General features: G+C 52.9%; 1 protein-coding gene across 2 annotated transcripts; it reads left to right on the forward strand.

The window, feature by feature from the left end:
• Positions 1 to 3,036: 3,036 nt before the first annotated feature.
• On the forward strand, positions 3,037 to 24,443 carry SCAMP2 (secretory carrier membrane protein 2). 2 transcript variants are annotated; one of them, XM_046007098.1, is made up of 10 exons: positions 3,037 to 3,192; positions 15,029 to 15,097; positions 15,501 to 15,599; positions 16,147 to 16,275; positions 17,362 to 17,479; positions 18,031 to 18,159; positions 18,863 to 19,022; positions 20,060 to 20,161; positions 23,670 to 23,790; positions 23,995 to 24,443. In XM_046007098.1, the coding sequence occupies exons 1-10, from the start codon at positions 3,136 to 3,138 to the stop codon at positions 24,127 to 24,129; spliced, it is 1,119 nt and encodes a 372-aa protein (XP_045863054.1). In that variant the 5' UTR covers positions 3,037 to 3,135; the 3' UTR covers positions 24,130 to 24,443. The 2 variants fall into 2 exon arrangements, with proteins under 2 accessions (XP_045863054.1, XP_045863053.1); XM_046007097.1 differs by lacking the exon at positions 16,147 to 16,275.
• Positions 24,444 to 25,958: the final 1,515 nt, after the last annotated feature.

Below are 25,958 nucleotides of genomic sequence, written 5' to 3' on the forward strand. Positions count from 1 at the left end.
AGTAAATTAGGGGCTCCTGGGTGGCTCAGTGGGTTAAGCCTCTGCCTTCGGCTCAGGTCGTGATCCCAGGATCCTGGGATCCAGCCCCGCATCCGGCACTCTGCTCGGCGGGGAGCCAGCTTCCTCCTCTTTCTCTCTCTGCTTGCCTCTCTGCCTACTTGTGATCTCTGTCTGTCAAATAAATTAAAAAAAAATTTTTTAATCTTTAAAAAAAATAAGTAAATCATATAGTATGTTGAAAGATAAGTGCCGGGGCGCCTGGGTGGCTCAGTGGTTTAAGCCGCTGCCTTCGGCTCAGGTCGTGATCTCAGGGTCCTGGGATCGAGTCCCGCGTTGGGCTCTCTGCTCAGTAGGGAGCCTGCTTCCCTCTCACTCTCCCTCTCACTCTCCCTCTCACTCTCTCTGCCTGCCTCTCTGCCTACTTACGATCTCTCTCTGTCAAATTAAAAAAAAAAAAAAAAAAAGATAAGTGCCACAGAAAGTAAGGAGGGGTGGGAGTGGGAAGCTGTTTGCAGAATTTTAAATGTCTTGGTCTCACTGAGGAGGGGAGGCTTGAGCACTGACTTAGAGGTGAGGAGGAATATTCTGACAGAAGAAATAGCTTGAGCAAAGACTCCACGATGGGAACTTGGGCACCTGGAAATGTGCCTATCCTATTCTGGAGTAAAGAGCAGAGAGGCCAGTGTACGTGTGGAGCAGAGCGAGCATGTGTGTGGGTGCAGGGTACACGTGGGGTGGTCAGAGAAGAAAGGCAGTAGGCAGAACTTCGCAGGCTATTGTGAGGATGTCAGGTTTTACTGAGTAGCTCAGTCAGTAGCAAAGAATTGCTGTGATCTAAGTAGGGACTCACTGATGCTTGATGATGGTAAATGTCACATGCAAGGCCCTTAACCACCTCAGTGTCAGTTTCTTCCTCTATAAAATGGAGATAACCATGTCAGCCTGACAGGTGTGTGGGAGAGTGAGATGAGATGGTGTGAGGTGCAAGAAGGCAGTCAGTGCTCGGTACTTCTCTGATCCTCCCTGCCCTAAGTACTGCTGACCCAAAACCCCAGTCACTCCTCCAGGCTGAGCTGTTCACATGTCACACACACACAAGCCAGGGAGAATCACCTGGAGCTCTGCACGCTGAAGGTTGGGCTGGGCCTTGTTTGGGGAGTGATGTTGCTAAATCTTCTGGAAATAAGCCCTGACATCTGGACGTCAGTCAGCAGCCCAGGAGGAGGGCAGCCAGTTGAGACACCTGGAATGAGGGACTACAGTCCTGATTGTGCTTCCCTCCGCCCCTTCCCCAATTTGCACAATCTCTACCTCACATGCCCAGGGGAAAGAAGGAGTGCTGATTTCTCTGTAATGTTCTCCCTGGCTGTGGACATCCCCCTCCCCTAGGGTCCCCTGGCTCAGATAAATCAGCCTGCACTTCACAGGAAGCTTCACCATACACTAAGAAATAATAAAATGGAAAATACAAGAATCCTACAAACAGCACATCTCACATACCTCCTACCTTTGAATACCTCTCCTTCTCCTCATCCCCACTCCCCCAGCCATATGAGCCTTCTGGGAGAAGTTGGAATTTAGACAGGAAAGAGGAAGGTAAGAAAAGTGGGTGAGGTAAATAGTAAATATTTACTTATTACCTATCATGTTCTTGGTACTATGGTAGTGCCAGAAATTTAACAGTGAGCAAAACAGACCCTACTCCTGCCCTTGTGGAGTTTATAGTCTAGTGGGAGAGAGAGACATAAACAGATCACCACTAATATGAGTATATACTTAAAATTTGCGATACCTCTTATGAAGCAAAACTACAAGGTAATATAAGCATTTGTTGTGGTGGGCGGAGGTGATCTAACTCATAGAGTGGAGAGGCCACTCCTGAAGATGGGGCATCTGAGCTTGGATAAAAGGATAAGTAGGGGTTACCTACGGTTGATGAGAGCATGGGCTAAAAGCATAGCAGGAAGAGGGAACTTTATGGGCAAAGGTTCCCAGGTAGGAGGGAACAAGGGAAGTTTGTGGAACTGAAAAGCCACTAGCAGGGCTGGATAGGTGAGGGTCCTACAGGACCTAGAGGCCATACAAGAATTCGGGCCTTTAAGGAAAATAATTGAAGGACTTTAAGCAGTAATGTTTAAAATAATATGGTATTTTATAATAATATTTTAAATAAATGGTATTGTTATAATAATATTTTATAGTATTTTGTTCCCTTTAAAGCTATCTTTGGTTACAACATAAACAACAATAGACCAATTAGCAGCCCTGTACCAGAGCTGGGTAAGGAATGATAGTGGCTGGATTCGGTGGCAGCACAAATGAACGAAGCAGAAGAGTATGAAGAAATAAGGGTAGTGGAGAGCATCTCCCCCATTGCTGAAATCCCTCACTCATTTAACAAATGCTTGATGTCCAGATTCAAATCCCAGCTCAGACCCTAAAACAGTCTTGGGCTCAGGGATCCTCATCACTAAAACGATAAAACTTGACCGCAGAAGTCAAGACCTAAAAGAATCAGGGCTCAGCACCTGTGTGGGACAGATGCACAGTCGGTTCTTCCAAGAAGAACCCCTCTCCTGGGCTCTACGACCAGAATCTTCGCCTAGCTCAGCGAAGTCCTGTCGGGTCAGGAACTCTGTTCCCCACTCCCGCCGAAATGGGCTCACACTTGTCTCCTGCCTGGACCAGTGCGACTTTCCAAACTTGCCCTCGAGGGAAATTAAGGATTTAACTTTCTGACTCCACTTAGCAGAGTTTACTTGGGAATTTTCCAAAACGAAGTTGGAAAGAGGAAGTTGGAGAGGCTACTGGGAACGTCTCCGGCTCCGGCTCCCGCTCCCTCGAGCCTGGGTGCTGTCCCCAGTGCGGAGCACAAGTAAGCTCCGGTAAGAAGCAATGGAAGGTAAGGAGCAAATAGAAGCCGAACGCCCACCGCCGCTCTGTAGTGGGCTGGACGGGAGGGCGGGGCGGATCTCTGTGACGTCAAGGACCACGCCCCCCTGAGAGGGCGCTGCGCCTGCGCCAGAACGACTGCCTCGCTCCCGGAAGTGGAGGGTCTGCACCGAGAGCGCCGCTGGGTCTGGGTGCCCGGAGGCAGAAGCGTTGGCGGAGCTCGCTCGTCAGCCCCCGACCGCCATGTCGTCCTTCGACACCAACCCCTTCGCAGACCCAGTGGACGTAAACCCCTTCCAGGTAGAGCCCCCAACTCAATTCTCTCTAGTGCCATAGGCCGCGGCCCGGGCCTCTTTCGGGGGAGCCGGGAGACGTGGCGTGGAAGAGACAGGCTGTCTGCCCAATGGGAGAATGGGCTCTGAGGACTGGCCTATCGTAGTGCCTGTGGGGCGGGACTAGCAGCAGGTGTAACTGAGGAGGGGGCGGGGCGCTGTAGCTTGGAGAGAAGTGGTGGGACCCTCTAGCTCCTCGGTGTCGCCCCTCTGACTGGACCCTGCTAGGGAAAGGAGCTGAACCAGACGCGGTCAGGGAGACCCCCAGTGTAGGGGAGAGAAGCAACTTCAACGGAGGGGGAAGTGTGGCTACCCCATCCCGCAGTCTTGGGAAGACATCTTACTTGAGTCACGTTAGGAAAGGAGGTGAAAACAACATAATGGAGAGGTGGAAGCCTCTACTAGGAAGGAGGAATGTGGGAAGATTCCAATTTCAGCTCTCCTTCCACCCCCTATCCCTCCCCCAGCCTCCGCCGAACAGCCAAACTAGTCTACAAGGTGTAGGAGACCCACTGAGATTTGCTAGGAAAGGAAGGTCGGGGGAGGGTGGGTAGCCAACGCACACTGAAATATAGACTTGATACGAATGCCACACCTTGGCCACGGGTCTAGTTTGGACTGGGATTTGGCTAGATAGGAGAGATAGCCCAGGTTTAGGGAGGGGGAAGGGCCTGAGGGTCTTGAAGCGGGAGAAGTGCAGTCTGATGGACCTGTGTGTGTTGTTAGGGTAGTTGAGATGTGTCGACCTTTGAGCTGGCCTGATCTTTTGAGCAAAGGATCGCGGAAGAAGTCTTCTACTTAAAGCTGAAACCTTTCTGTCTTTGAGCTGAGGGTGCAGGGGTATTCTGTTTCCCCAGTAAAGGGCTTTGGAAAGCCTGTGAAGCCTCTTAGCTCCAGATCTCCTGTGCCTCTTATTTTATGTCTGCTCAAAACCAGTTCTAGGGAAGCTTGATTGTGCTGACTGGTGATTTATGAGCCCCGAGGTTTCTGCTCTGTCAGGATGTCACCAGGCGCATTAACTCATCATGCTTGTATTTTATTCTGGTCACTGGCAGCTGCAAAGTTTCCTGCAGGTGTCGGGGAAGTACTTAGAGGGATCCTCCTGCAACTCTCCGCATGAGTTTTCTCACCTTGAATTCCTTCAAAGATCAGAGCAAAGACAAAGGAGACCAGCAGGGAATAATTGTACACTATCAGAGTGAATTTTCTATCCCTCTTTCATGGTCTCAAGGTATTTAGTCAAAGGGAGCCCTCAGGGCAAATTTTAGTAGCTTGGTCTTTGTAAGTCCTAAACATTCCTCTTGCCGCTTAATGCTTCTTGATGGAACCTTTGCAGGGACCTTGTCTCTTACGTAATGCCTTCATCTTTATTAGTTGAGTAAAGAAAAAACATTTGCATCTTTTTTTTCTATCAGTGTCATCTGGTTAGAGTTTAGTTTAATTACAAAACTGCTTTATAACACTGGACTTTGAGTTTTAGTAAGGATCTAGTAGTGTCTTGGAATGCGTTCTGTGTAATGGTTGGCTTTTTGTTTTTTTTTTCCTTGTCAGAATCAGAAATAAAATGTCTGTTTCTACCTGAGAGGCAGTCCTCTGGAGATGCAGAGAACTTGTCTCCAGCGGTAGCAGTGGACGAGATAATTGGCCTGAGCGCTGCCCTGTATTAATAGCAGCTTGAAAGTCTTAGGCTTAAACCACATCTTCAGCCCCAGGAGTGATTGTGCAAATTGTGGTAAAAGTAACTTCTGCATTCAAGCGAGACAGTCTGTCTGTCAGGCAGCTCCAGGATATGGCAGGACAGGAAGCAGCTGTGGTCCTGTAAAGAGCAGCATCTGGTGGGGAATCCTGTGTGGGAAGACGGAAGCTGGCTGGCTGTGACTCTGCTCCTTCTTATGCTGGACTGGGTTTTTCCTCTTGGCATACAGCCCCACGGGGAGAAGGAGCTTTGGACGTGGGGCCTTCAGACTCTCCTGGAGAGCTGCCCTCCCCATCCTTGTGATGGAAGTGTTTGCTTCCCTGCCTGCCAGGGCTGGGACATTGGGAGGGTGTAGCCCTGGGGTGACTAGGTGTGAGCCCAGCTTCATTTACCCAGGGTGTTAGCACGAAGCTCAGGAGAGAGTAAGGGGAGTGGCGATAGGCTCCACAACTGTCACACCTAGCTAGCTTTCAGAGCAGAGTCATGTTTTCTGTCACTCCATGGTGGGTCATGAAAGTATGCTTAGTGTTCAGAGTCCATGGTGGACTGTTAAAGAGTCAGGGCATCCTCAGAAATCTATTGTAACCCCTTAGTCTAGAGAGGAGGAAACCAGGAACCCAGAGAACGGGGCATGCTAGAGTTACCAGCTAATTCGTAGCAGGAAGGAGCACATATTGGTCCTAAACTGCATTGGGGTTATTTAGGCCTGCTAAGGAAAGAATGTATCTTCATCATCGCTGCCCCTATTTTTTTTTTAAGATTTTATTTATTTACTTATTTGACAGAGAGATTCAGTGAGAGAGGGAACGCAAGCAGGAGGAGTGGGAGAGGGAGAAGCAGGCTCCCAGTTGAGGCGGGAGCCTGGTGTGGGGTTCCATCCCAAGATCCTGGGATCATGACCTGAGCCGAAGGGAGATGCCCAACGACTGAGCCACCTAGGTGCCGCAATTGCCCCCATTCTTGAAATGAGAGTACTGGTAGGGTTGATTAGTACTAGTTAAGTGAGTTTTAGTTAGTACACACTAATTAGTGTTAGCTACGCTAGTCCTTCCCCCCAAAACAGTGTGTGGGGCTGGAATAGTACAGATTATACTGTGCTTTTTAGCAGCATATCTTCTGAGTAATACCAGTCCTGAAAGGTACTCAGGGTTATGTAGTCAAATAAATTTGGGAATCACTCTGTATTCCATTTTTGTTGCAGATTGGCAAGGCTTGTTAGTTTGGGAAAGGCTCTGAGCAATCTTACAGTAAAGACATTTGCTCAACTTTGTCTGACCCAGCACTTTCCAAAGTTATCCAGCCATGGAATCCTTTTTCTGCCAGCTCTTGTAATAGGCCATGCAACTTCCGCTGTGCCTTGAAATTTAAAGAAGCCTAGGCGTCTTTGCCTAGAGTTATAATTGGGATTCTTAGCAAACTCCCTGCCCAATAAGAGCTGTGAGCTCAGAGTTGTCACAAGAGCGCAGCAGAGGATTTTACCAAACTTCCAGGAGGAAGCAGGAAAGTGCAAGCCAAGGATTAAGGATTTCACAACCTCCCAGGCACTCCCTCACCCCCTTTTACTGTGGTGCCTCTGCTCCGCCCTCTCTCGGTTTGCTCCCCAAAGCTTCTCTGGAAGGGCTTGTTGGGTGGGGAAGGAGAGGGCTGGAGGTGGGCACTGGCACGCCGGTTGGAGTTTTCAGTAGCCTGCTGGCAAGCAGGTCACCCAGGCCTGTGCCAGGGCCGCTTTCCTCCTGGGCGCATCTGCCACATTGCCCCAGGCAGACGGCATCAATCTCGAGTAGGGGGAGTAAAGTGGCTGGCATCGCTTGAACAGACAAAACCTTTCAGTGTCGTGGGTTGCCAGATCACACAATATCACTTTGACACTTGCCTCCTCGAAATAAAAGATAATCTCAGCAGTGTGGCTGCTTCCCAAGGATTTAAAACGTTTCTCTCCTGTGGGAGGAGAAAGTGGTGGCAGAAACGTGATTTGGGCGTGAACAAAGCTCCCTGCTCAGACATGCAGGCTTTGCCACTTCCCAGAGAGGGTGGGCTCCCCTTTGACTGTAACTGCCGGGATTCTTAAACCCACCAGATGGGCCCGTTAGAACTTTCCTGCGGAATAGGAGCACTGTCTCGAGAAAGTTGAAAACGGTGAAGTTCAGACAGTGGGCGTCCAGACAGCTGCCAGACGGGGGGTGGGAGTCGTCTCCCTGCCTCTCTGGCTGGCACCTGGAGCCAGGCTGGGTGCTAGAAAGTGCCTGGCTAGAGATACAGCAGAACTGGAGCCCCACACTTCTGTTGTCTTTGCAGCTACTTGGAGTAGGATAATCCTGTGTTCTGAGCAGTGATAATACTTAACCAGGACAAACAAGGGGGTTCTCGCCACTCTTTCAGAGAAGAGCGCGTGTGCATTAGCAAGGCATGACCTGTCCGGCAGTGCTCCCTTGAGATGCTGACACATTTAGGCACATCACTGAGCTCCTGCCGCTCCAAGGGCCTGCGCAGGAGACAGGGGTAAATGAGCAGCACATGACCTGCCAGAACTTCTGATCTGTTCACGGTAATGCTGGGTGTGATGAGGGCAGTCAAGACTTGCTAGAAGGAGCAGTGAGGGATCTGAGGAGGAAAGGCAGAGTCCTGTGGTAGACAGGGATAGGCGGGGTGCAGAGAGCCCGCTGGATGGGAAGAGAGGGTAGTTCCTATTTCAGGTAATGGAGCTTCCGCATGCTGTTGCAGCCCAGCCCCAGTCATGTCTTCCACTTTCCCACCGTGGGCCTGGGACACATCCGCTACTTGAGGCACACTTAGTTGCTTGGCCAGTCCCTCGGGTTGTTTTCTCTGTCCTGGCCTCTTTAATGCTGGGACTCTCACCGCCTTCCACCTCTTTGTAGGCTGTGAAAGCTGGAGTTCTGTCCTTGACTTTGTTCTCACTGTAGACCTCTCTGAGTAAGTTCTTCCACTTGCATTGTAGCCGGCACAAGTACAGGACCACATGGCCCTGGGGACCCAAACAAAGCAGGTTCAGCCACTTGCCCCTGACTCTCTGCCCAGAGGCAGAGAGATGAGCGGTGGTGAAACAAGAGCGTTTATTGCCGTGAGGCCTAGCTAGCATCTCAAAGACATCTCCAAAGTCGGGGGGGGGGGGGGGGGGGGGGGGGGGGAGGCTAGCCTTATCTCGGGAAAGTGTGGGACAAAGGTCGGTGTGCCAGGCAGGCTGTGATGGTTAAATTGCTCATTGTCTTCAAGTCAGTCACATGTGGAGTCTGTGGCTGAGACAGCCCTTGTTGCTTCAGGGGGTAGTTTCGGTTCAGGCAGAGGACGCTTTGCCCTCAGGGTCTTCAGCCTGCACCCTGGGAGGAGCTGGAAAGAAACAGCCAGCTAGAATGCTTGAGGTCAGAACAGGGCGGGTGGGGCCCGGAGGGGAGGCGTTCTCCTCTCACTGTGGCTTCCAAGGAGCATCTGTGTCCCCGCCATCCCAGGTCTAGGCGCTCAATTGGTAGAGGGCAACTCTTGATTGTTGTGAGTTCAAGAAAACAGATGAACCAACCACATCTAGGACTCTAGCCCTCACCTCCTCCTGAGCTTCAGACCAGTATTCCCACATCTCGCCTGCAGGTTGCCTGCCAGTCAAGCAGACCTCATCCATAGTTATCTCCAGACCAGCTGGGTATCTTCTCTGGGCTTCTCCCTGTTCCCACACTCCCACTCCTGAAAAACTTGTTCTCCTTCCCCTGTGATCACTGCCCTTGTTCACCAGACACCCAGGCTGGCCACCCTGTCCCTCAACTTCCCTTCCCCTTTCTGGCTCAGAGAGTGGCAGAGCCCATGGCATCTCCCCAAGCGAGGTGTCTGGAGTCTGTCCCCCCTTCTCCACTCCCAGTTGTTATGCCAGTTCTCTCTGTCACCCCTGGGGACTGTGGTCCTGTCCAGGCCTCTCTCCCCGATCACTGCACTGTCCTCACTGTGGCAGACACCCGTCTCCAGCTGTCCAGCACTGCCCACAGGTGGAGTCCAAACTCTGGCAGCCTGGCCTGACCCCTGCTTCAGGCTGGTTCCTTGGCATTCCTGGCTCCTCTCTCTCCACTCTTCACTCCACAGCCATCGGAGCCTTCTCCTGTGTAGAGGCTGCTTTTATTTATTTATTTTTATGATTTATTTTATTTTTTTAAAGATTGTTTTAGAGCAGGGGGAGGGGCAGGAGAGGGAGAATCTCAAGCAGATCCCCCACTAAGCACGGAGCCCAACCCTCATCTTGATCTCACCACCCTGAGATCATGACCTGAGCCGAAACCGAGTCAGATGCTTAACTGAGCCACTCAGGCACCCTAGAAGTTGGTTTTAAGCGTCAGACCTGAGCACTGGAAACCTGAGTCAGGTAAAAGGACCCACAGTGACCCCTGTAGCTGAATGCAAACAGGCTTGTTAAGTGGCCCAGCGCAGAAGATCCGTGAGCCCCGGCTGACCAAATGGGCTGCTTACACCCAGGCACAGGTACCAAAAAAGGAAAATTCCATATGTTCCCATACCTCCTCACTTCCCTTTCCTGACAGCCCCCTCTCCCCTGCCCTGCCTCATGGCAGACTGTCTCTCCTTTGCTGTCCTGCCTGGTGCTCTCTTGCAGCGTTTTCAGTAAACTTCAATGTCCTTGGTCCTGCCTTGGGTGAATTCTGGCAGCCCCCCGACGGGGTCGCCCCACATCCTGTAGAGCTGCTGTGCCTTTGCGAATGCTGCTCTTGCCTCCCTCCTCCGTGCTTGCTACACGTCTGTCATCACTCAAGATCCAGCTCAGGCAGCGCCTGAGTATACAGCCTTCCCTGCCTCCCCAAGCGCTTAGTCCCTTCTTCCCCCGTGAAGGTGCCTGGCCTTACCTGCTTCCAGGGTGCCTCCTGCCACACTTCCCCTCCTGCCTACTGGTTCTCTGCACTGTCCGCTTCTTGAGGACAGGAGCCAAGGCTTTTTTCCAGCATCCTAGCCCTGTGCTTGGTGTGGGATGGTTTGCGTAGGGAGGAGACAAAGGTGGAAGGAGGGGGCAGGTGGTTGGTATGACCGCAGACAGGCCCTGCCCCGGGCACCGGCGCCAGGGCCAGGAAGGCCTTGGGAGTCTGGCCGGTGGTTTAGCCTCACTTTCCTGGGAGAGAGAGGCCCTGCCTGCACCTTGCTCATTTGGTGGGTCCTCAGGCTCTTTTTAAAAATGCGTGGGTATGTGTGCTTTGAAGGGAAAAATAACGTAATCACATGGAAAATTTGGAAGACAAAATAGATCATTGCAATTTCTTGCCTTTTGAAACCATTGCTATTTTGATGTATTTTCCTGCCAGTCTCTTCATATGAGCGCTTTTGACAAAATTGTTATTTGGGATTCGTATAACAAAGCACTTTTCTATGTTGCTGCCCTGTGTCTGTAGCTATGATCTTTAACAGCTGTTTAGACCATTGGGGAGGATGTGTACCAAAACATTCTTTGCTCACTATCATCGGACGTTTAAGTTGATTCTGGATTTTTTAAAAAATATTTTATTTATTTATTTGACAAGACCACAAGTAGGCAGAGAGGCAGGCAGAGAGAGAGAGGAGGAAGCAGGCTCCCCTCCAAGCAGAGAGCCTGATGCGGGGCTCGATCCCAGGCCCCTGGGATCATGACCTGAGCTAAAGGTAGAGGCTTTAACCCACTGAGCCAGCCAGGTGTCCCCCCCCCCTTTTTTTAAAATTTATTTCTTAGAGAGAGAGAGAATGAGAGTGAGTTGGGGGAGAGGCAGAGGGAGAGAGACAGAATCTCAGGCAGACTCCTCGCTGAGCGCGGAGCCTGACGCAGGGCTCTCTCACAACCCTGAGATCATGACCTGAGTGGAAACCAAAATCAAATGCTCAACCAACTGAGCCACCCAGGCAACCCTGATTTTTTCCTTCCTATTGTAAATACTGGTGCAATAAACATCTTTGCAGATCCAGATTTTTACGTATTTTTATCCTATTTCCCCAGGATGGGTTCTCAGGTAAGAGAGTACCAAGGTTCACTGTGGCTCTTTTCACTTGGGACCCAGCCAGCCAGTCTGGGGAGGATTGCCCTTTTTTTGTCATATGACACACAGCCTTGTCTCCAAAGCAAATAGGATTTCACAGAGGTTCCAAAGTATTGTTAACTGCCTCTCAGAGAGAATGGCTGAGTGTTTTTGTTGTTGTTGTTATTCATGAGGTGTTTATTTAATGCGTTTATTTGGAGCCTGAAATAAATCCCACACGGGGAGCTTAGGTGGAGTGTAGGATGGCAAAGTCACAGCTCAAGCGCAACCAGGACCTGTGACATGGAAAGTGACTGCCAGACTGGAAACAAATATGTTTTTCCCCAGCCCTTCCCAGCCGAGCTCCAGCCTGCCTGCCTGCCCACCTCTTTTCCCTCTGTTCCCTGACATTGTGTCTCCATGAAGGGTTCCCCTTCTCCAGCGGTGGTGAGCCTCTCCTCTCCTCCGGGGTCTCCCCTCCCTTCTCCTCCCTTCCCTTCTTCACTCTGCTCTGGGCTCTTTTGCTGTGCACACATGTCTCTGCTAGAATCATCAATCATTGGCTCTGGGAGGGCAATGTACCCTCCTTGTCTTGGTGTGTCCCTCACACCCGGACTGTTCCCTGAATGGAAAGAACTGAGTGCAGGCTCATTTTCTTTTTTACAGATTCGGCAAAGGGCATCAGGCAGTCTGAGTCCTTTGTGTACCAAGTGGGTTTTGGGTTACCTCTCTATAGGTGAAACTCAGCTCTTGTCATCTCTTGAAAATAACTACTTGACCCACTTACGAGTCAGCTGACGTTTGGCGAGTAGGAAAGGATGTAGCTGCTGTGGACTTCTTATTTGTGGTTCGGAGTAGAAGCCGAGGGTCTTCATTCAGACCAGCCAGTGTGGTCTTTTGTGCAAGACTCTGCATGTCTCCTGCCATGAGTGTCCCCTAAGGACTTCCTAAAGTCCAGGAATAAAAAACTGAACAGAAACCATTGTCCTGGTGAGTCACATGCCCTATCTGTTTTCCTCAGGAGCAGGGTTCCTTCATTCAGCCACACATGGAGCACCCTCTGTTTGTCAACTGCAGCAGGCTTTGGGGGTGCACTGCTGAACAAGCCTTCCCCTCTCAGGCTTGCCACCGTGTCCCTGGAGATAGACAAATTCAGGATCCGGCTCAGCCACTATCCCTGCGATCTTGGACAAACCTACTTCCCCTTTGTGGGCTGGTGCTTTTTCCAGCCGCAAACTAAAGAGAATCATTCCTCACAGGGTGGTCATGATGTTGAAGTTGGGGATGGGGGGGTGTAGCTTTTCTCGGCCAGGGCTGCTCAGCTGAGCTGCAGAGCATGGAAGCTGGTTGAAGTGAGGGTTTTCTCCGTTCTCTCAAGGATGGGTTAGAACCAGAACTATTGTAGATGCACGGGGGAGAAGGCAACTCATTGCAGACGGTGGCTGCCTTAGGGCGTTGGGCCATAATTCTTTCAAGGAATCAGGTTGAAGAAGGCTGGTAGAACCTTCATATCTGGGGCGCCTGGGTGGCTCAGTGGATTAAGCCGCTGCCTTCGGCTCGGGTCATGATCTCGGGGTCCTGGGATCGAGCCCCGCGTCGGGCTCTCTGCTCCGCGGGGAGCCTGCTTCTTCCTCTCTCTCTGCCTGCCTCTCTGCCTACTTGTGATCTCTCTCTCTGTCAAATAAATAAATAAAATCTTTAAAAAAAAAAAAAAAAAAAAAAAAGAACCTTCATATCTGACGGCTTGACAACGTGACCTGTTCTGGGGTGACTAGAACTTCACCCTAGCATCACATAGTAGACCCTTAGTAAATGTCAGCTCCCTTCCTCTCCCACCAGGCCTGAGCTTCTCATCTTTCAGAAGGAGCCCAGGCCTGCCGGAGTGTTCTAGGCCCCTCTTCTGAGGCAGGGTGCTCCTGGGTCCTGGGGCTGCTGCAATGGCACGGGCGCCCCCTAGCTTTGGGGCAGTACCTCCCCAGAGAAAGTGGAGGAGAGCACTCAGCAGGTACTCTCGAACATCAGCTTTGAGATCCCATGAGCTTCTGCTCTACATCAATCCCTTCACCAAACACTAGGAGCTGGAAGTTTGAACTAGACACAGAGGCATCTGGCCACAGAGGTTTACGGCCTGCTAGCCGAGATAGTATTTGCGGTGAGTCTGGTGAGGGGTCCAGGACCAAGTGCTGAAGATTTTAGAAAAAAGGAGGAGAGAGCTCACTATAGGCAGAGTAGTCAGCTCGCCCACCCCCAGAATCCTCTTCTGGCTGACCTTGGTAAAGGAAGTGACCTCTCTTCATGGTCTGGAGGTTGCCTGTTAAGACATATGCGCCCCAGGCAGACATGTGGGCCAGCACCCGAAACTGCTACCAGAGCCACTCCTCTGTCCTCTGTCCTGTGACACAGACTCAGGTAACCAGTCCCTGGATGGTGGATCTGATTTCAATGACTTCAGCTCACACAGTCTGCTGTGTCTTGGTGCTTTGCTGAGTCGAAAAGGGGAACAGAGCCCGAGCCCCAAATCTTTCTTGCAGGAAGCCAGCCCAGTGATTCTGGAAGAAATCTGCTAGTCTTTCAGCCAGTGAATAACCTCAAGGCCAGTTCCTCCAGCTCAGCTGGCCTTCTGAACCTCACCTTGTCCTTTTGTCCCAAGTTGCAGGGGCCACTAGGCAGGGATGGTGGCCAGCAGAGAGCACATAGCCAGGTGGCCTCTTCGCAGAGGAAATTGGGTGGGGGTGCAGAGAGATGAGGTATCTAGAGAGAAGAAGGGAGTTGGAGCTGCATGCCCAGCTCTGGGCTAGGCCCGGGGGCCAGCCAGCCAGTCTCACCGGTCAGGAATCAGAGGCCCAGGTGGGAAGATGAGAATTGGTGTGTGTGAAAAACATCAGAGAGAACACTCATAGATGACCCTTGGTTTTGTGAATATACGGAATAGGGAGCCAGCCATTCTGAGACCTAAGACAAGTACAATGCCATGGTGAGTGTCTGTTTCCACATCTGACATGTGAGGGGATTGTCCTCTGAAGATCTGTCTCATGTGAATATCGTGTTTGAGAATCCATTTAGTGGAGGTGAAGCTGGGCCAGCAGAACGGGAACATATGGACCGTAGTGAGGGTTGGGGGTTGGGAGGGTTAGATACACAGAGGCGGGCCGGGGAGGCCTTGTAACCGGGAACTTGGCAGAGTCCAGTGGCCCTGAGCCCATCCTTTACACCTCTTTCTTCCAGAGCCCAGGCGTCCCTGTGGAGCTGGACCTGAGCCCCATACCTATTACATACAGGGAAGGGGGAGGGGAAGGGATGGATGATAGAGGGTGTGGAGGGGGCAGGATGAGGCCACTGCCCGTTGACCTTGGACCAGCAGGGGGCTGCTGGGGAGAAGGAGATGACAGGGAATGCTGTGCAGGCCCTAGGCCAGAGGGTTGGCCTTGGCAGAGGTCAGATGGGGAAGGGACGACTCAGGAAGGAAAACTCAGGAAAAGACTGTGTTCTGAGGACATTTTTGGATTTTTTGAAAAGAATCCAGAAAAAAGCCCCAAAACATTTTCCCGGCTTTTCATCAGAGCCCTTCATGCCTCTCTATTCCTAGCAAGTGTGCCTGATTTAATAAAACCAGCACTGGCAGCCAGCAGCACGTTTTTGTTCCAGAACCTTAAACTGTCCTTTAAAAATGGAGAGGAATAAGTGCTTTCTGTAAAATAATAAATACAACAGTAGAGAAAGGTTATAAAGTAAAAAATAATTCTCTACACCACCCCTCCTTGGCCCCCCACGCCTCCCAGTCCCTGGAGGTAAATGCTGTGAACCATTTTGAATCTGGAAAGGACATGGGTGGTATCTATTCTGAGGTCTCATAGTGGGGAGCTTGTTCTGGGTCTCTCCTGGGAAGTCATTGGGGCTGAACTTGTCCTTTTCCAGAAAGGGAAAAGAAATCACAGCTCTGGTGTGTCAGGGGCTGGGCACAGGAGCCTTCCCGAGAGGCTTTTCAGGGCACCAGGAAGGGCCTCAGCAGTGTCCCTCCAGCCAGGTATCCCTGGGAGGGGCCAAGGGACGGTGATGTCCCTCCCCTTCATCAAGGTTCTCTCTTCTCCCGGGTGTCTCACGGCTGTTTTTTGTTACCTTCCCAGGATCCCTCTGTGACCCAGCTGACCAGTGCTCCACAGGGTGGCCTGGCGGAATTCAACCCCTTCTCAGAGGTTGGTGAGCATGCCCTCTTTCTGAGTCCCTGGGCCCTCTGGCTGGTGCTGGGTTTCTGGGGCAAGGAACCTTGGCAGAGGCAGAAACAGCTCTGAGAAACTTCCGTCCTCAAAGGGATAGCCCTAACATGGGCTTGGGTGGGAGGAAGGGTGAAGAAGTCACCAGTTCTTCCCCTGGGATCTGGGCCCTTCCCTGAAGAGAGCAGGACTGTGCTGGGGAGCTGGAGCTCCAGCAAGAGACCAGAGGTGCTGGGTGAAGCACCATACTGCCCAGCGCCTGAGGCTCAATTGATGGCCAGGAAGTCACAAAGGTAGGCCCAGGCCTGCCCCCGGGGCAATGCCCCTCATTGGCAGGCTGACCGGTGCAGCCACTCACCTGCCTCCTTTGGTGTGTCCCATGCAGACAAATGCAGCGACAACTGTTCCTGTCACACAGCTCCCTGGGCCCTCGCAGCCGGCGGTTCTCCAGCCTTCAGTGGAACCAACCCAGCCAACCCCCCAGGTACTGTTGACAAAGATCCTTTTAGCCTCTCCTTTCCTGCAAGGGAAGCCCCCAGACCAGTAACTGAGCCCTGAGATTGGGGGAGGGGGTGGACAGAGGGCCTTCATTCCCGGCTCCCCTTCAAGGGCCCTCTTGACCTTGGAGCTGGTCATTTGCACGCAGAGGGTCTGCTCAGCCAGCCTTGATCCTCACCCCTCCCCACTACTACCACCAGAAACAAAGCTCTGCTTACCAGGCTGGAGTCCTCGGTGTCCTGAGCAAGAGCATTTGCCCCTGTTGTGCCATTCCAGATCCTCCTGGAGCCTTTGGTTTGTCCTCTCTTACTCGGGGCCCAGAATCTCTCTCTCTCACAATCTCACTTTTTTTTTTTTCACCTCTTTCATTCCTGTCTTCCTTCCTTCCTATTGCCCTTTGTCCCTTCACCAAATGCTGGGCTCTGGTCTACCTCATGCCTGACCCTCTCTGCCATCACCTTGCTACCCTGCCCCCCTGCCCCCCATCCCTCCTACCCCTGGGGCCTTGGCCCTCCCTGGAGTGTGTGTTGCAGCTCCTGCTTAGACAGGCCAGCGAGTTCCTGCCTACCAGACTCCTGGCAGTGAGGGAGCTCTCAGAGAGGCAGATGCTGCTAGGAGGAGATAGTATTCTCAGAGACAGCTACACGCGAAAGCTTCCGAAGGTAGGCAAAGTGTAGATGAGCCTGAGTGAGGGCAAGGCCTGAGCCAGGTTTTGGACTCTCATGGGCCCCAAGCTGCTCCCACCATCTGACTGGACTTGGGAGGGAGGGCCAAGACCCTCAGCAGGTTCCAGCGTGGTCAATTCTGGTCCTGCTTTTGCCCCTGGGGCCTGAAGGCAGCCTCAGCTCTTCGGAGAATTCTTTGGAGAGAGCGAGAGAGTGAGTGTGGGTATGAGTACACACGCACGCACACGTATGTATGTACACATAACGCCTGGCTGGTCATCCCGCAAGGTGACTGGTTTGAAATCCGCTGCCTAAGGACTGTAGACTTTAGGAGGAGCCAGGTGCCCGTGGCTGTAGCGCCTGGCAGGAGCGGGGCCCAGGACCCTGCACTGGAATGCCTCACATGACGCTCCCTAGATGCCTCCCTGGGAGGCCTTGCTCTTCCTGGACAGGGGATAAAGCTTGGACTGTGAATGTTACCAGAGCCGGGCAGAGCAGGGCCCAGCCGAGGGCGCTGGCCTGGGATGTACCCGGTGGCAGTTCAGGTGGACGTCAGGGGGCTGCTCCTGGGGGTGGGGTGGGGTGGTGCTTAAATCCCTGAGGCCCTAGGTGCACTTTGGTCTGCCCTCCAATGCCTCCCCCTGCACTCACTGCTGGCAGGTTTGCACTGTGTCCCCTTCACACACACACCCTCCAGGCTCTTCAGGTGAGGTGTGGCTCTTCGGGGTTCTGTACAGGTTAGTCTCTTGTGAGGCCATTTTCCCTTTGCTGTTACCCCAAAGGTCACTGTAATTGAACTTTGCCTGGATTCTAGAATGGGGAGTAGTTCTCTCCTCTCAAGCTCAGGGAAGAAGGGGAGACGACCCCTGCCTAAGACTGGTTAACACCTAAGAGGACAGAGGTGTTGAGGCAGTAGGAGATAGGTCGCCTTGGCATCTCTGTGGTGGTCTCTGGTCCCCAAGACACCATGGGGCTGGAATTGGCTCTCCCTAGCTGGGGTAAGGCCCTCCCACCTTCAGCTCAGGCTGATGCTGTCCCTCTGTCTCCTGTGTCCGACTGCCCCCCACCCTCTGTGTCCCTCAGGCTGTGGCCTCCGCAGCACAGGCAAGCCTCCTCCGGCAGCAGGAAGAACTGGACAGGAAAGCAGCCGAACTAGAGCGCAAGGAGCGGGAGCTGCAGAACACAGTGGCCAACTTACATGGTAAGGGAGGCTGCCAGCCTCTGGGCCAGCATGCCTGATGCAGGAGCCTTCCCTGAGCCTGCTCGGGCCAGGGCAGCCCTGGAGCTCTGTTGGGCTCTAGATCATCTCAGCGGCGTTGGTGCCAGTGCCCGGAAGGGCAGCGAGGTGGAGGCCGGGATACCTGCAGTGTGGTCCTCAAACTATAGATTGTTTCCATGCTCCTTCCCAGCTCTGGAGGGTTTTGCTAGGGTAGGGCACTGGTCCTGTGTGCGACTCCCCCTCATCTTTGTGATGATGACTCCTTGTATTTATGGGCTGGTTGTTTGTAAAAATAATGACTCAGGTCGTCTTGCTCTGTTTCCCAGTGAATTTGGGATCCATTAGCTTGGAGTGGCTTGTGGATATTCGTGCCCCATGCCACTTTGCCCATCCCACTCCCTACCGATAGTGACTCTGACTCCCACTTGCCGGCCCCTTCTGGGAGCCCTGGTTTGGCCCATAAACTCAAGGAGTGTGCACCCCACATGCTGCTACAGAGGCCAAGCGTGACTGCATTGCTTGTTTGCCCACAGTGAGAGAGAACAACTGGCCGCCCCTGCCCTTCTGGTGCCCTGTCAAGCCCTGTTTCTATCAGGATTTCTCAGTGGAGATCCCTGCTGACTACCAGCGGATATGCAAGATGCTGTACTATCTCTGGATGTGTGAGTCCGGGCCTGTCTTCTGAGCACAAGGGGGAAGTGGGGTGTAACTCCAGAGCCCTGCCTGTGCTCTGGCTGCTCCTCACTGCAGACTCCAGCCTTCTCAGGGCTGGGCTGGGGTCAGGGTGGGGGGGTGCCTTCTGCCCACACATTGGCCCTCCACTGTCTACTCCCTGTCCTGGGAATCTCCCCGAAAGGGCCCACTCACCCCAGTTCACACCACAGATCGAGTAGGGTGGGACTAGCAGGAGGCTGCAGAGTTCCTCTGGAGCTCATTGCCTGTGAAAGGCCCTCCTTTGGCAAGGGCTTCCCTCCCCACAGGCCTTTTGGCTCCTAGGAGTGTGAGCGGATATAAGACCCCCTATAGCTCCACTGCGGGTCCTCTAGGGCCAGGGACAAGAGTCACTGAAAGACTTCTTCCCCAGGGATCAGCCCTTGAGTCTGCATCTCCCCTTCCCCCTCTGCCCTCCTTCATATGCTTGGGCTGTACCCTCACCTTTTAGGAACTTGGTTTGGTCCCTGGTTTTGCTGCTCCAGAAAAACCAGGATTTGGGAGCTCACCCTGCCTCGGTGCAGACCAAGGACTGGTGTTTCTGCTGATGCCCTCACTGTAGGGACCTCACATCCTCTCTGGGGTTAGTTTGCTGGGCCCGGGAGCCCTTCTGTCCCCTCGGCACCAGCCTGTCTCTCTCCTCACCCTTCCTAGTGCATTCAGTGACTCTGTTTCTGAACCTGCTTGCTTGCCTGGCCTGGTTCTTAGTCGACGGCTCCAAGGGAGTGGACTTCGGCCTTTCCATCCTGTGGCTTATCATCTTCACCCCCTGTGCCTTCCTTTGTTGGTACCGACCCATCTATAAGGCCTTCAGGTGAGTCGGGCTGGGGCAAGGGGAGTGTATGGCTAGCATCCCAAGTAGCAGGCCAAGGGCCTTATGCCCAGGGGCCCCATCCCAGTCTTGGAGCACAACAGGGTTGTGGGGAATCCACTTTCCCATTCTCATCCCCAGTGCGAGCAGACGGGGGTCAGGAGCCATTTTCCTGAGATGTTGTATCCGGGGTCTTCTCTGGGCACTGTCCTTGGACTAGGCACGGGAGACCTAGAGAGTGGTCCTTGGGCTCCCACCCGCTCCCATGCGGTCTACTGCGTTACTGGGAAGTGGGCGGGGCTTCTTCAGCTCCCTTCAGAGGCTTTAGGGAGTCCATTTTGATAAGCTCTGCATGGCTTATCACTCCTAGCTTGTTTCCGCCTCTCCCCTGCCTCCCCAGTAACTCTTGAGCCTGCTGAATGCAGAGTGCAGACGGGCTGGTGGAGAATAGATACTGTGAGCCTGAGTAGATCCACCTCATAGACCCCTAGCGTTTGTGGCATTGTGCCTCCCTGTTGCTGCTTTCAGACTTGGGAGCCTAGCAGGCCCCAGGGAGAGGAGGCGGGTGGTGGCTGAACCCTCCCATGCACTCTGCGGGCAGTACACCAGCCCTCGAGGACATGGGGATGGAGGTTTGGTCTACAGTTCTGTGCTCCCCAAATACCTTTTTATTTGACCCAAGCCAATGGTTTTATTATTGGGTATTTCTATCTTTGGCATCAATTTCCTTGTCTCTTATGAAATGCAGGTACATACCCCAGAAAATGGACCATTAAGTTCTTTATGTCATCCTCTGGGGAGCAACTTTATTAGCTCTTTGAGTAAGGGGTCAAGCATTGACCCCTTAAACTGGAGGGCAATTAGTGGCAAGCCCTTTCTGATTATGGCTGTGGCTGTTTGTGTCCTCTGGCCAGTGTGACTAATCCCCTGGAGCTGTCTGCACTCCCATCCTGCCTTCTGGCTCCTAATGCCAAGTGAGGAATACTGAGGAGTGAACCCCCGGCCCACTTATGACCTTGGGTTTCCCCTTCTCTCCACAGGTCCGACAACTCTTTCAGCTTCTTTGTGTTCTTCTTCATATTTTTTTGTCAAATAGGGATCTATATCATCCAGTTGGTAGGCATCCCTGGCCTGGGGGACAGGTGAGTCCTGGGGCAGCATGAGGGGGTGATGCTTTGGAGGTGGCCTGACCTCCCTTGCCCTGTCTCCTCGCTCCCACAGAGCCCTCCAAGAGGACCCATCCTCCACTCTGGCTGGAAGGTGGGGGGCAGGCTGCCTGGTGTCCTCCTTTGCCCCTCCCATTCTTCACTGGTCACCTCTTGCTGCCTCACCTGTTCACCACTTTCTGGGGTGTTGTGGGTGGACTGGCCCCAAACCCTTAGGCTACCAGGGCTACGTCCTGTGGGGAATTGCATCCTCTTCCTTTCCTCTAGCCGTTCCCTCCCAGAGGCTGGTGCTGCTTCTACAGGCCCCAGGCGAGCCCTTGGGTTTGGGTAGCTGCCGTCAGAGGCCCTGGCCTTTTGTGGACTTGGTGCTGTGACTTTGTCCAGAGACCCTGTAATGGCAGGAGCTGGAGCCCCAGCCTTTTCTGGATTGGCTTTGAGCACAGAGCTGGCCTGAGTTTCCTGGGTGCTGGAGTCCTCAGCTCAAAATTAGCCTCAAAAAGAAAAGCTGCCGGCTGATGTTTTCCTTTCTGCCCCAGTGCACAGGGGACATTACAGAAAGGTCAGGCAGCCGCTTGGCTGAGAGCCTGAGCCTGGAAGGGCTGCACTACTTTGGTCTCTTCCCTCCAGCGGAGCTGGCAAATGCAGGGCGGAGGGAGGGGCCTGACTCACCTTGTGCTCCGAGTGTGCCAGCTGCCCTCCCGCCACCTCTCATCCATCTCACCCTGCTGTTTCTGGGCTTGCCCCTTTCTCTTTGAGAATGTCATAACTCACTACCCTCAGTGAGATCCTGGAAGACAGGCTGTGGCGTAAGTGCTCTTTGCTTCCCAGGCCAGGAGTCAGAAGGCTGGCATTCTGGTCTGAGCCTGCCCCCCTGTCCTGCCCCCTCACGCGCTCCGCAGCCTCTGGCTTCCCAGTGCCTCCCCAACTCACCTTCCAACCCCCGCGGCTGGGTGGATAGAACCTCCCTTTCTTGTTATCGAGTATAAAATACACAGAACAGGGGCGCCTGGGTGGCTCAGTGGATTAAGCCGCTGCCTTCGGCTCGGGTCATGATCTCAGGGTCCTGGGATCGAGCCCCGCATCGGGCTCTCTGCTTTGCAGGGAGCCTGCTTCCTCCTCTCTCTCTGCCTACTTGTGATCTCTGTCTGTCAAATAAATAAATAACATCTTTAAAAAAATAAAAATAAAAAAAATACACAGAACATAAAATTTTAGTGACCCCTTAACACATCTTAAAGTAAAAAATTCAGTGGCGTTTAGTAGGTCCACAGTGTTAGGCGGCTCCATCCACTAGTTAGTTCAACATTTGCTTCACCCTGAGAGGAGACTGTACTTAGCAGGCATCCTGCTTCCTCCTTCCCGGAGTCCCTGGCAGCCATGAAGCTGCTCTCTCGCTCTCTCGCGCACTCGCTCTCTCTGGATCTGCCTTCTCTGGACATTTTGTCTAAATGGAACCATACAGTATGGGGCTTTTTACGCTGGCCTCACTCAGTGTGATTTTTTTTTTTTAATATTTTATTTATTTGACAGAAATCACAACTAGGCAGAGAGGCAGGCAGAGAGAGAGGAGGAAGCAGGCTCCCCGCGGAGCAGAGAGCTCGATGCGGGGCTCAATCCCAGAACCCTGGGATCACGACCCGAGCCGAAGGCAGAGGCTTTAACCCACTGAGCCACCCAGGTGCCCCTCAGTGTGATGTTTTTAAGGCTCACGCTGTAACATGGCTCAGTACTTCCCTCCTCTTTATGAAGTACTCTTCCGTCCGCTTGTCCATTCATCAGTGGACACACCCTGGGGTAGTTTCCACCTTTTTGCTGTTCTGAACAGTGCTGCTATGAACATTTTTGTACAAGCCTATGAATACCTGGTTTGGGTTCTTTCGGGGTATGTATCTGGAGTGGAATTGCTGGGTCACGTGTTAAGTCTGTGGTGGCGTGGCCGCAGTGTAGGAGGGTTCTCGTATGGCCTCACCATTTCCGTTGGCAGTATACGAGGGCTCTCGTTTTTCTGCAGCCTCACCAGTGCTTATTTTATTTTGTTGTGTTCCCAACCTAGAAGTATATCTCACTGTGGTGGTCCTTTTTTTTTTTTAAGTATGCTCCACATGCAACGTGGCGCTCAACATGGGGCCTGAACCCACGACCCTGAGACCAAAACCCAGGGTGTGTCACCAACTGAGCCACGCAGGTGCCCGAATGTGGTTTTGATTAGCATTTCCTGAATAACTAATGATGTTGGCCATCTTTTATGTGCTTTTTGGCCATTTGTGTTTCTTCATTGAAGAATATCTATTCAGGTCTTTCTCTGGTAATTGGGTTGCCATTTTGTTTTCGAGTTCTTTATATATTCTGGATACTAACTTACCAGATTAACACATTTCCCCCCCTTCTGTATATTATTTTTTCATTCTGTGATACTGTCATTTGATGCACAGGTTTTAATTTTGATGAAGTCCAATTTTTTTTCTTTCTGTTGCTTATGTTTTCGGTGTCATATCTAAAACCAGTGCTAAACCCAGAGTCATGGAGAGTGAACTGTTTTCTTCTAAGCATTCTAGCTTTAGCTTGTATTAGGTCTCTGATCCATCTTGAGTTAGATTTGTGCCTGGCTGAAGTCAGGGTCCAGCTTCATTGTTTTGCCTGTGGCTGCCCAGTGCCATTTGTTGAAAAGACCGGTGTCTTGGCACCCTTGTCAGAAATCAGTTAATCGGGGCGCCTGGGTGGCTCAGTGGATTAAGCCTCTACCTTTGGTTCAGGTCATGATCCCAGGGTCCTGGGATTGAGTCCCCCATCCGGCTCCTTGCTCAGCGGGGAGCCTGCTTCCCCCTCTCCCTCTGCCTGCCTCTCATCTCTCTCTCTGTCGAATAAATAAATAAAATCTAAAAATGATAAAAATATTTTAAAAAAGAAATCAGTTGATGGTCGATGTATCGGTTTGTTTTTGGACTCTCTGGACTCTCAGTTCTTTTCCATTGATCTATATGTCCTTGTGCCAGTACGGTACTGTTTTGAGAACTGTGGCTTTGTAGTAAGTTTTTAAGTCCAGAAATGGGAGACTTTCCCCTCTGATAGATAAGGACACTGGGGCTCAGGAAGGTGACATGACTGACTGGAGGCAGAGGGGCTGCCCTGGGTCCTCGAAGGAGTTGCTGAGGTGACAGGATAAATGCAGTGGGTTGGCCAGTGGTCCTCCTTCCAGGGGGTGGGCTTCGGGAGTGAGCAGCCAGGCTTTCCGTGTCCTCTAGAGCGGCAGGAAAAGGCCCTCCGCTGGACCACTCCTGTCTGAGGGCAACATGGGGTCTGTCAGCTTTCACAGAGGCCTGGGCTCTCACAGCCCAGGGGCTTCTGGCCCATGGCTCTGTGCCTCAGGGAGGTGCCTGGTGGTGGCGGGTAAGTCTATAGCAGCCACGTAAAGAGCCCCTCATGGGGACATCTGGGGCCCCCTCTCACTGTGTCCCCTCTGGCTTCCTCCTCCCCCCCTTCACAGTGGTTGGATCGCAGCCCTGTCTACGCTGAAGCAAGACCACTTGGCTGTGTCGATCATCATGATGGTGGTGGCTGGCTTCTTCACTCTGTGTGCTGTGCTCTCACTCTTCCTTCTGAAGCGGGTGAGTGGTGGGTGCTGGGCCAACAGCAGCCAGAGGAAGCAGGCAGCTCTTTCCTGCCTTCGCTTCGGAGATGCCCATCCTTGGAGGCAGTTGGGCTCCCCCCTCCCAGGCCCTGGAGGTCCAGTGACTGTTGTCACCAAGTTTCTGGGTGGGAGGTCAGGCGGGCCCCCAGGGCGCACTTCTCACTGCAGCCTCTTTCCGTAGGTGCACTCCCTGTACCGCCGGACAGGGGCCAGCTTCCAGCAGGCCCAGGAGGAGTTTTCCCAGGGCATCTTCAGCAACAGGACCTTCCGCAGTGCTGCCTCATCTGCTGCCCGAGGAGCCTTCCAGGGGAACTAGTCCTCCTGACTCTGCTTCCTCTACCCGAGCCTTTTCTCTCGCCTGCCTTCTAGCTGCACTTTCCGTGGGTGCCTTAAACAGTGGTTATGCCCAGCACAGACTTGGGAAGGGTCTTGCACAGTCCTTCCTCCTTCCTCAGCTACCAGCTCTCCATTCTGCCCGAGGGGAGGGGAGGGAGGGACAGGGACTTTTTTTTTACACAAGAGAAAAAAGGAAAAAAAACAAGCTGTCTTTCCTTCTCTGGTGGTGGTTTGGTAGGTTCGAAGCCGTGGGACTGTAGTTCACTTCCCCTTACACAGGTACATGCACGCGTGCACACACACACACACCCACATACATCACATACGTGTACACAGTTGGGATCACCAGCTGACCTGGGCCCATGCCGGCTGCAATTTTATCTCTGCCAGGGTCCTGGGACTCCACTCCTCCCCCAGCAGGCCTGGCCTGCATCTGGCTCCACAGGCCCAGCCTTTGGCTTCCACAGTCTTGCCTTTCTCTCCTGCCTAGGCGGGAGTAGTCTCCCTAGGTCCCCCTTTAGATGAGCTGCAGTCCAGGTGGATGGAAAGCTCTGTCCCCCAGATCACTCTGAGGTGGTCTCTGGGCTTCCAGAGCCTCTGACATGGTCACTCCCAGGCTCTTCCTTGCCTTCTGTTTCTCCCAGATTTATAGCCCTTTAGTGCCCTCTGCACCTTCCTGGTGTGGGAGGCATGTGTGCCGTCTGGGGCCCTCTCTGAGCCCTTGCCCTCTCCCCTCTGTTGACTTAACTGAATGTACAGTGGGGTTGGCTGGGATTCGGGGATGGGAGGGATGGAGGACATTGACCCCAAGTAGTCCTTTGCACAGCCTTTGACAGTTGTCTAGGGGGATGGAGTCTGACTGTCCTGGTGTGGTTTGGCCTTGTTTTGATATCCTCTCCTCCTGAGGGACAGTGGCCCTTAACTGTGGCCTCAGATTCTTCCCCACTCTGCCTTCTCCCCTCAGCAATATCTCGTGTGTATGACTCTTCCGGGGGACAGAAGAATCAGTCCAGAACTGTATCCCTCATCCCTCATGCTGGACTGATGAGCCACTTTACTGAGGGCTCCCCTGTAACCCCCCCCCCCCCCATGGAACCTGGGTCATCTGTCACAGGTCCTGGGGATTCCTCAGGTGTGTCCCGTGCGATGGGCACCTGGGAGTCCACAGATAAAACCTGCGCCCTGTCCTCTAAAGGCCATCTACAGGGGCAGGTGTGTGGTCTGAAGGGACTTCTCAAAAAGCTGGCCAACTGCCTGCACCTGGGACCTGGGGCCAACCCCAGGCAGTGTGCAGACTGCCCGCCCACTCAGCCCCAGAACCACTGATCATGGCAGTGACCAAGGTTTTGTACACTTTCTGGTATTTTTTTCTTCATGTACAAATGTATATGTTATGTCTCAATTTTTGTGCTTTAAATAAAAACATTTTCAGACAATGCCGGTCCTCATGTCTGGTGGACTTGGGAGGATGGGAATGGCCAACAGAGCATGCACTGAGCTGCTGCTGCGGTTAGTGTGGAGACTCAAGATTCCACATCTGGCCCTCCTGCTCTGGCTGGTCTGGAAGGGGCCAAGGCCTTCTTGACACTACTTGTCCAAAAGCACCTTCTTGTCCCAGTATCTCTAGAGCCGCAGGTTTTGAGCCCGAGGGGCAGCCTGGGGAGCCTCCTTGACTCTTACCCCCCTACCGGGCACACCTGCTCAGCCCGACTCCTCCCCGCTTGCCCTTCACGTGAGCCATAAATTCTGGGTGGGATTAACCCGTTCCCCCTCCTAGCGACCTCGCTTGCTGGCCTCCGACCGCACGGA

The sequence above is a fragment of the Meles meles genome, chromosome 6 (genome assembly GCF_922984935.1).
Source record: "Meles meles chromosome 6, mMelMel3.1 paternal haplotype, whole genome shotgun sequence".
Classification (NCBI taxonomy): domain Eukaryota; kingdom Metazoa; phylum Chordata; class Mammalia; order Carnivora; family Mustelidae; genus Meles; species Meles meles.

Bases quoted from the DNA above. Each gene is read 5' to 3' on its own strand.
- SCAMP2 (XM_046007098.1), top strand. From the start codon at position 3,136: ATGTCGTCCTTCGACACCAACCCCTTCGCAGACCCAGTGGACGTAAAC. The intron at 15,600-16,146 runs GTACTGTTGACA...TGTGTGTTGCAG, and splicing joins CAACCCAGCCAACCCCCCAG to CTCCTGCTTAGACAGGCCAG. The intron at 18,160-18,862 runs GTGAGTCCGGGC...CACCCTTCCTAG, and splicing joins GCTGTACTATCTCTGGATGT to TGCATTCAGTGACTCTGTTT.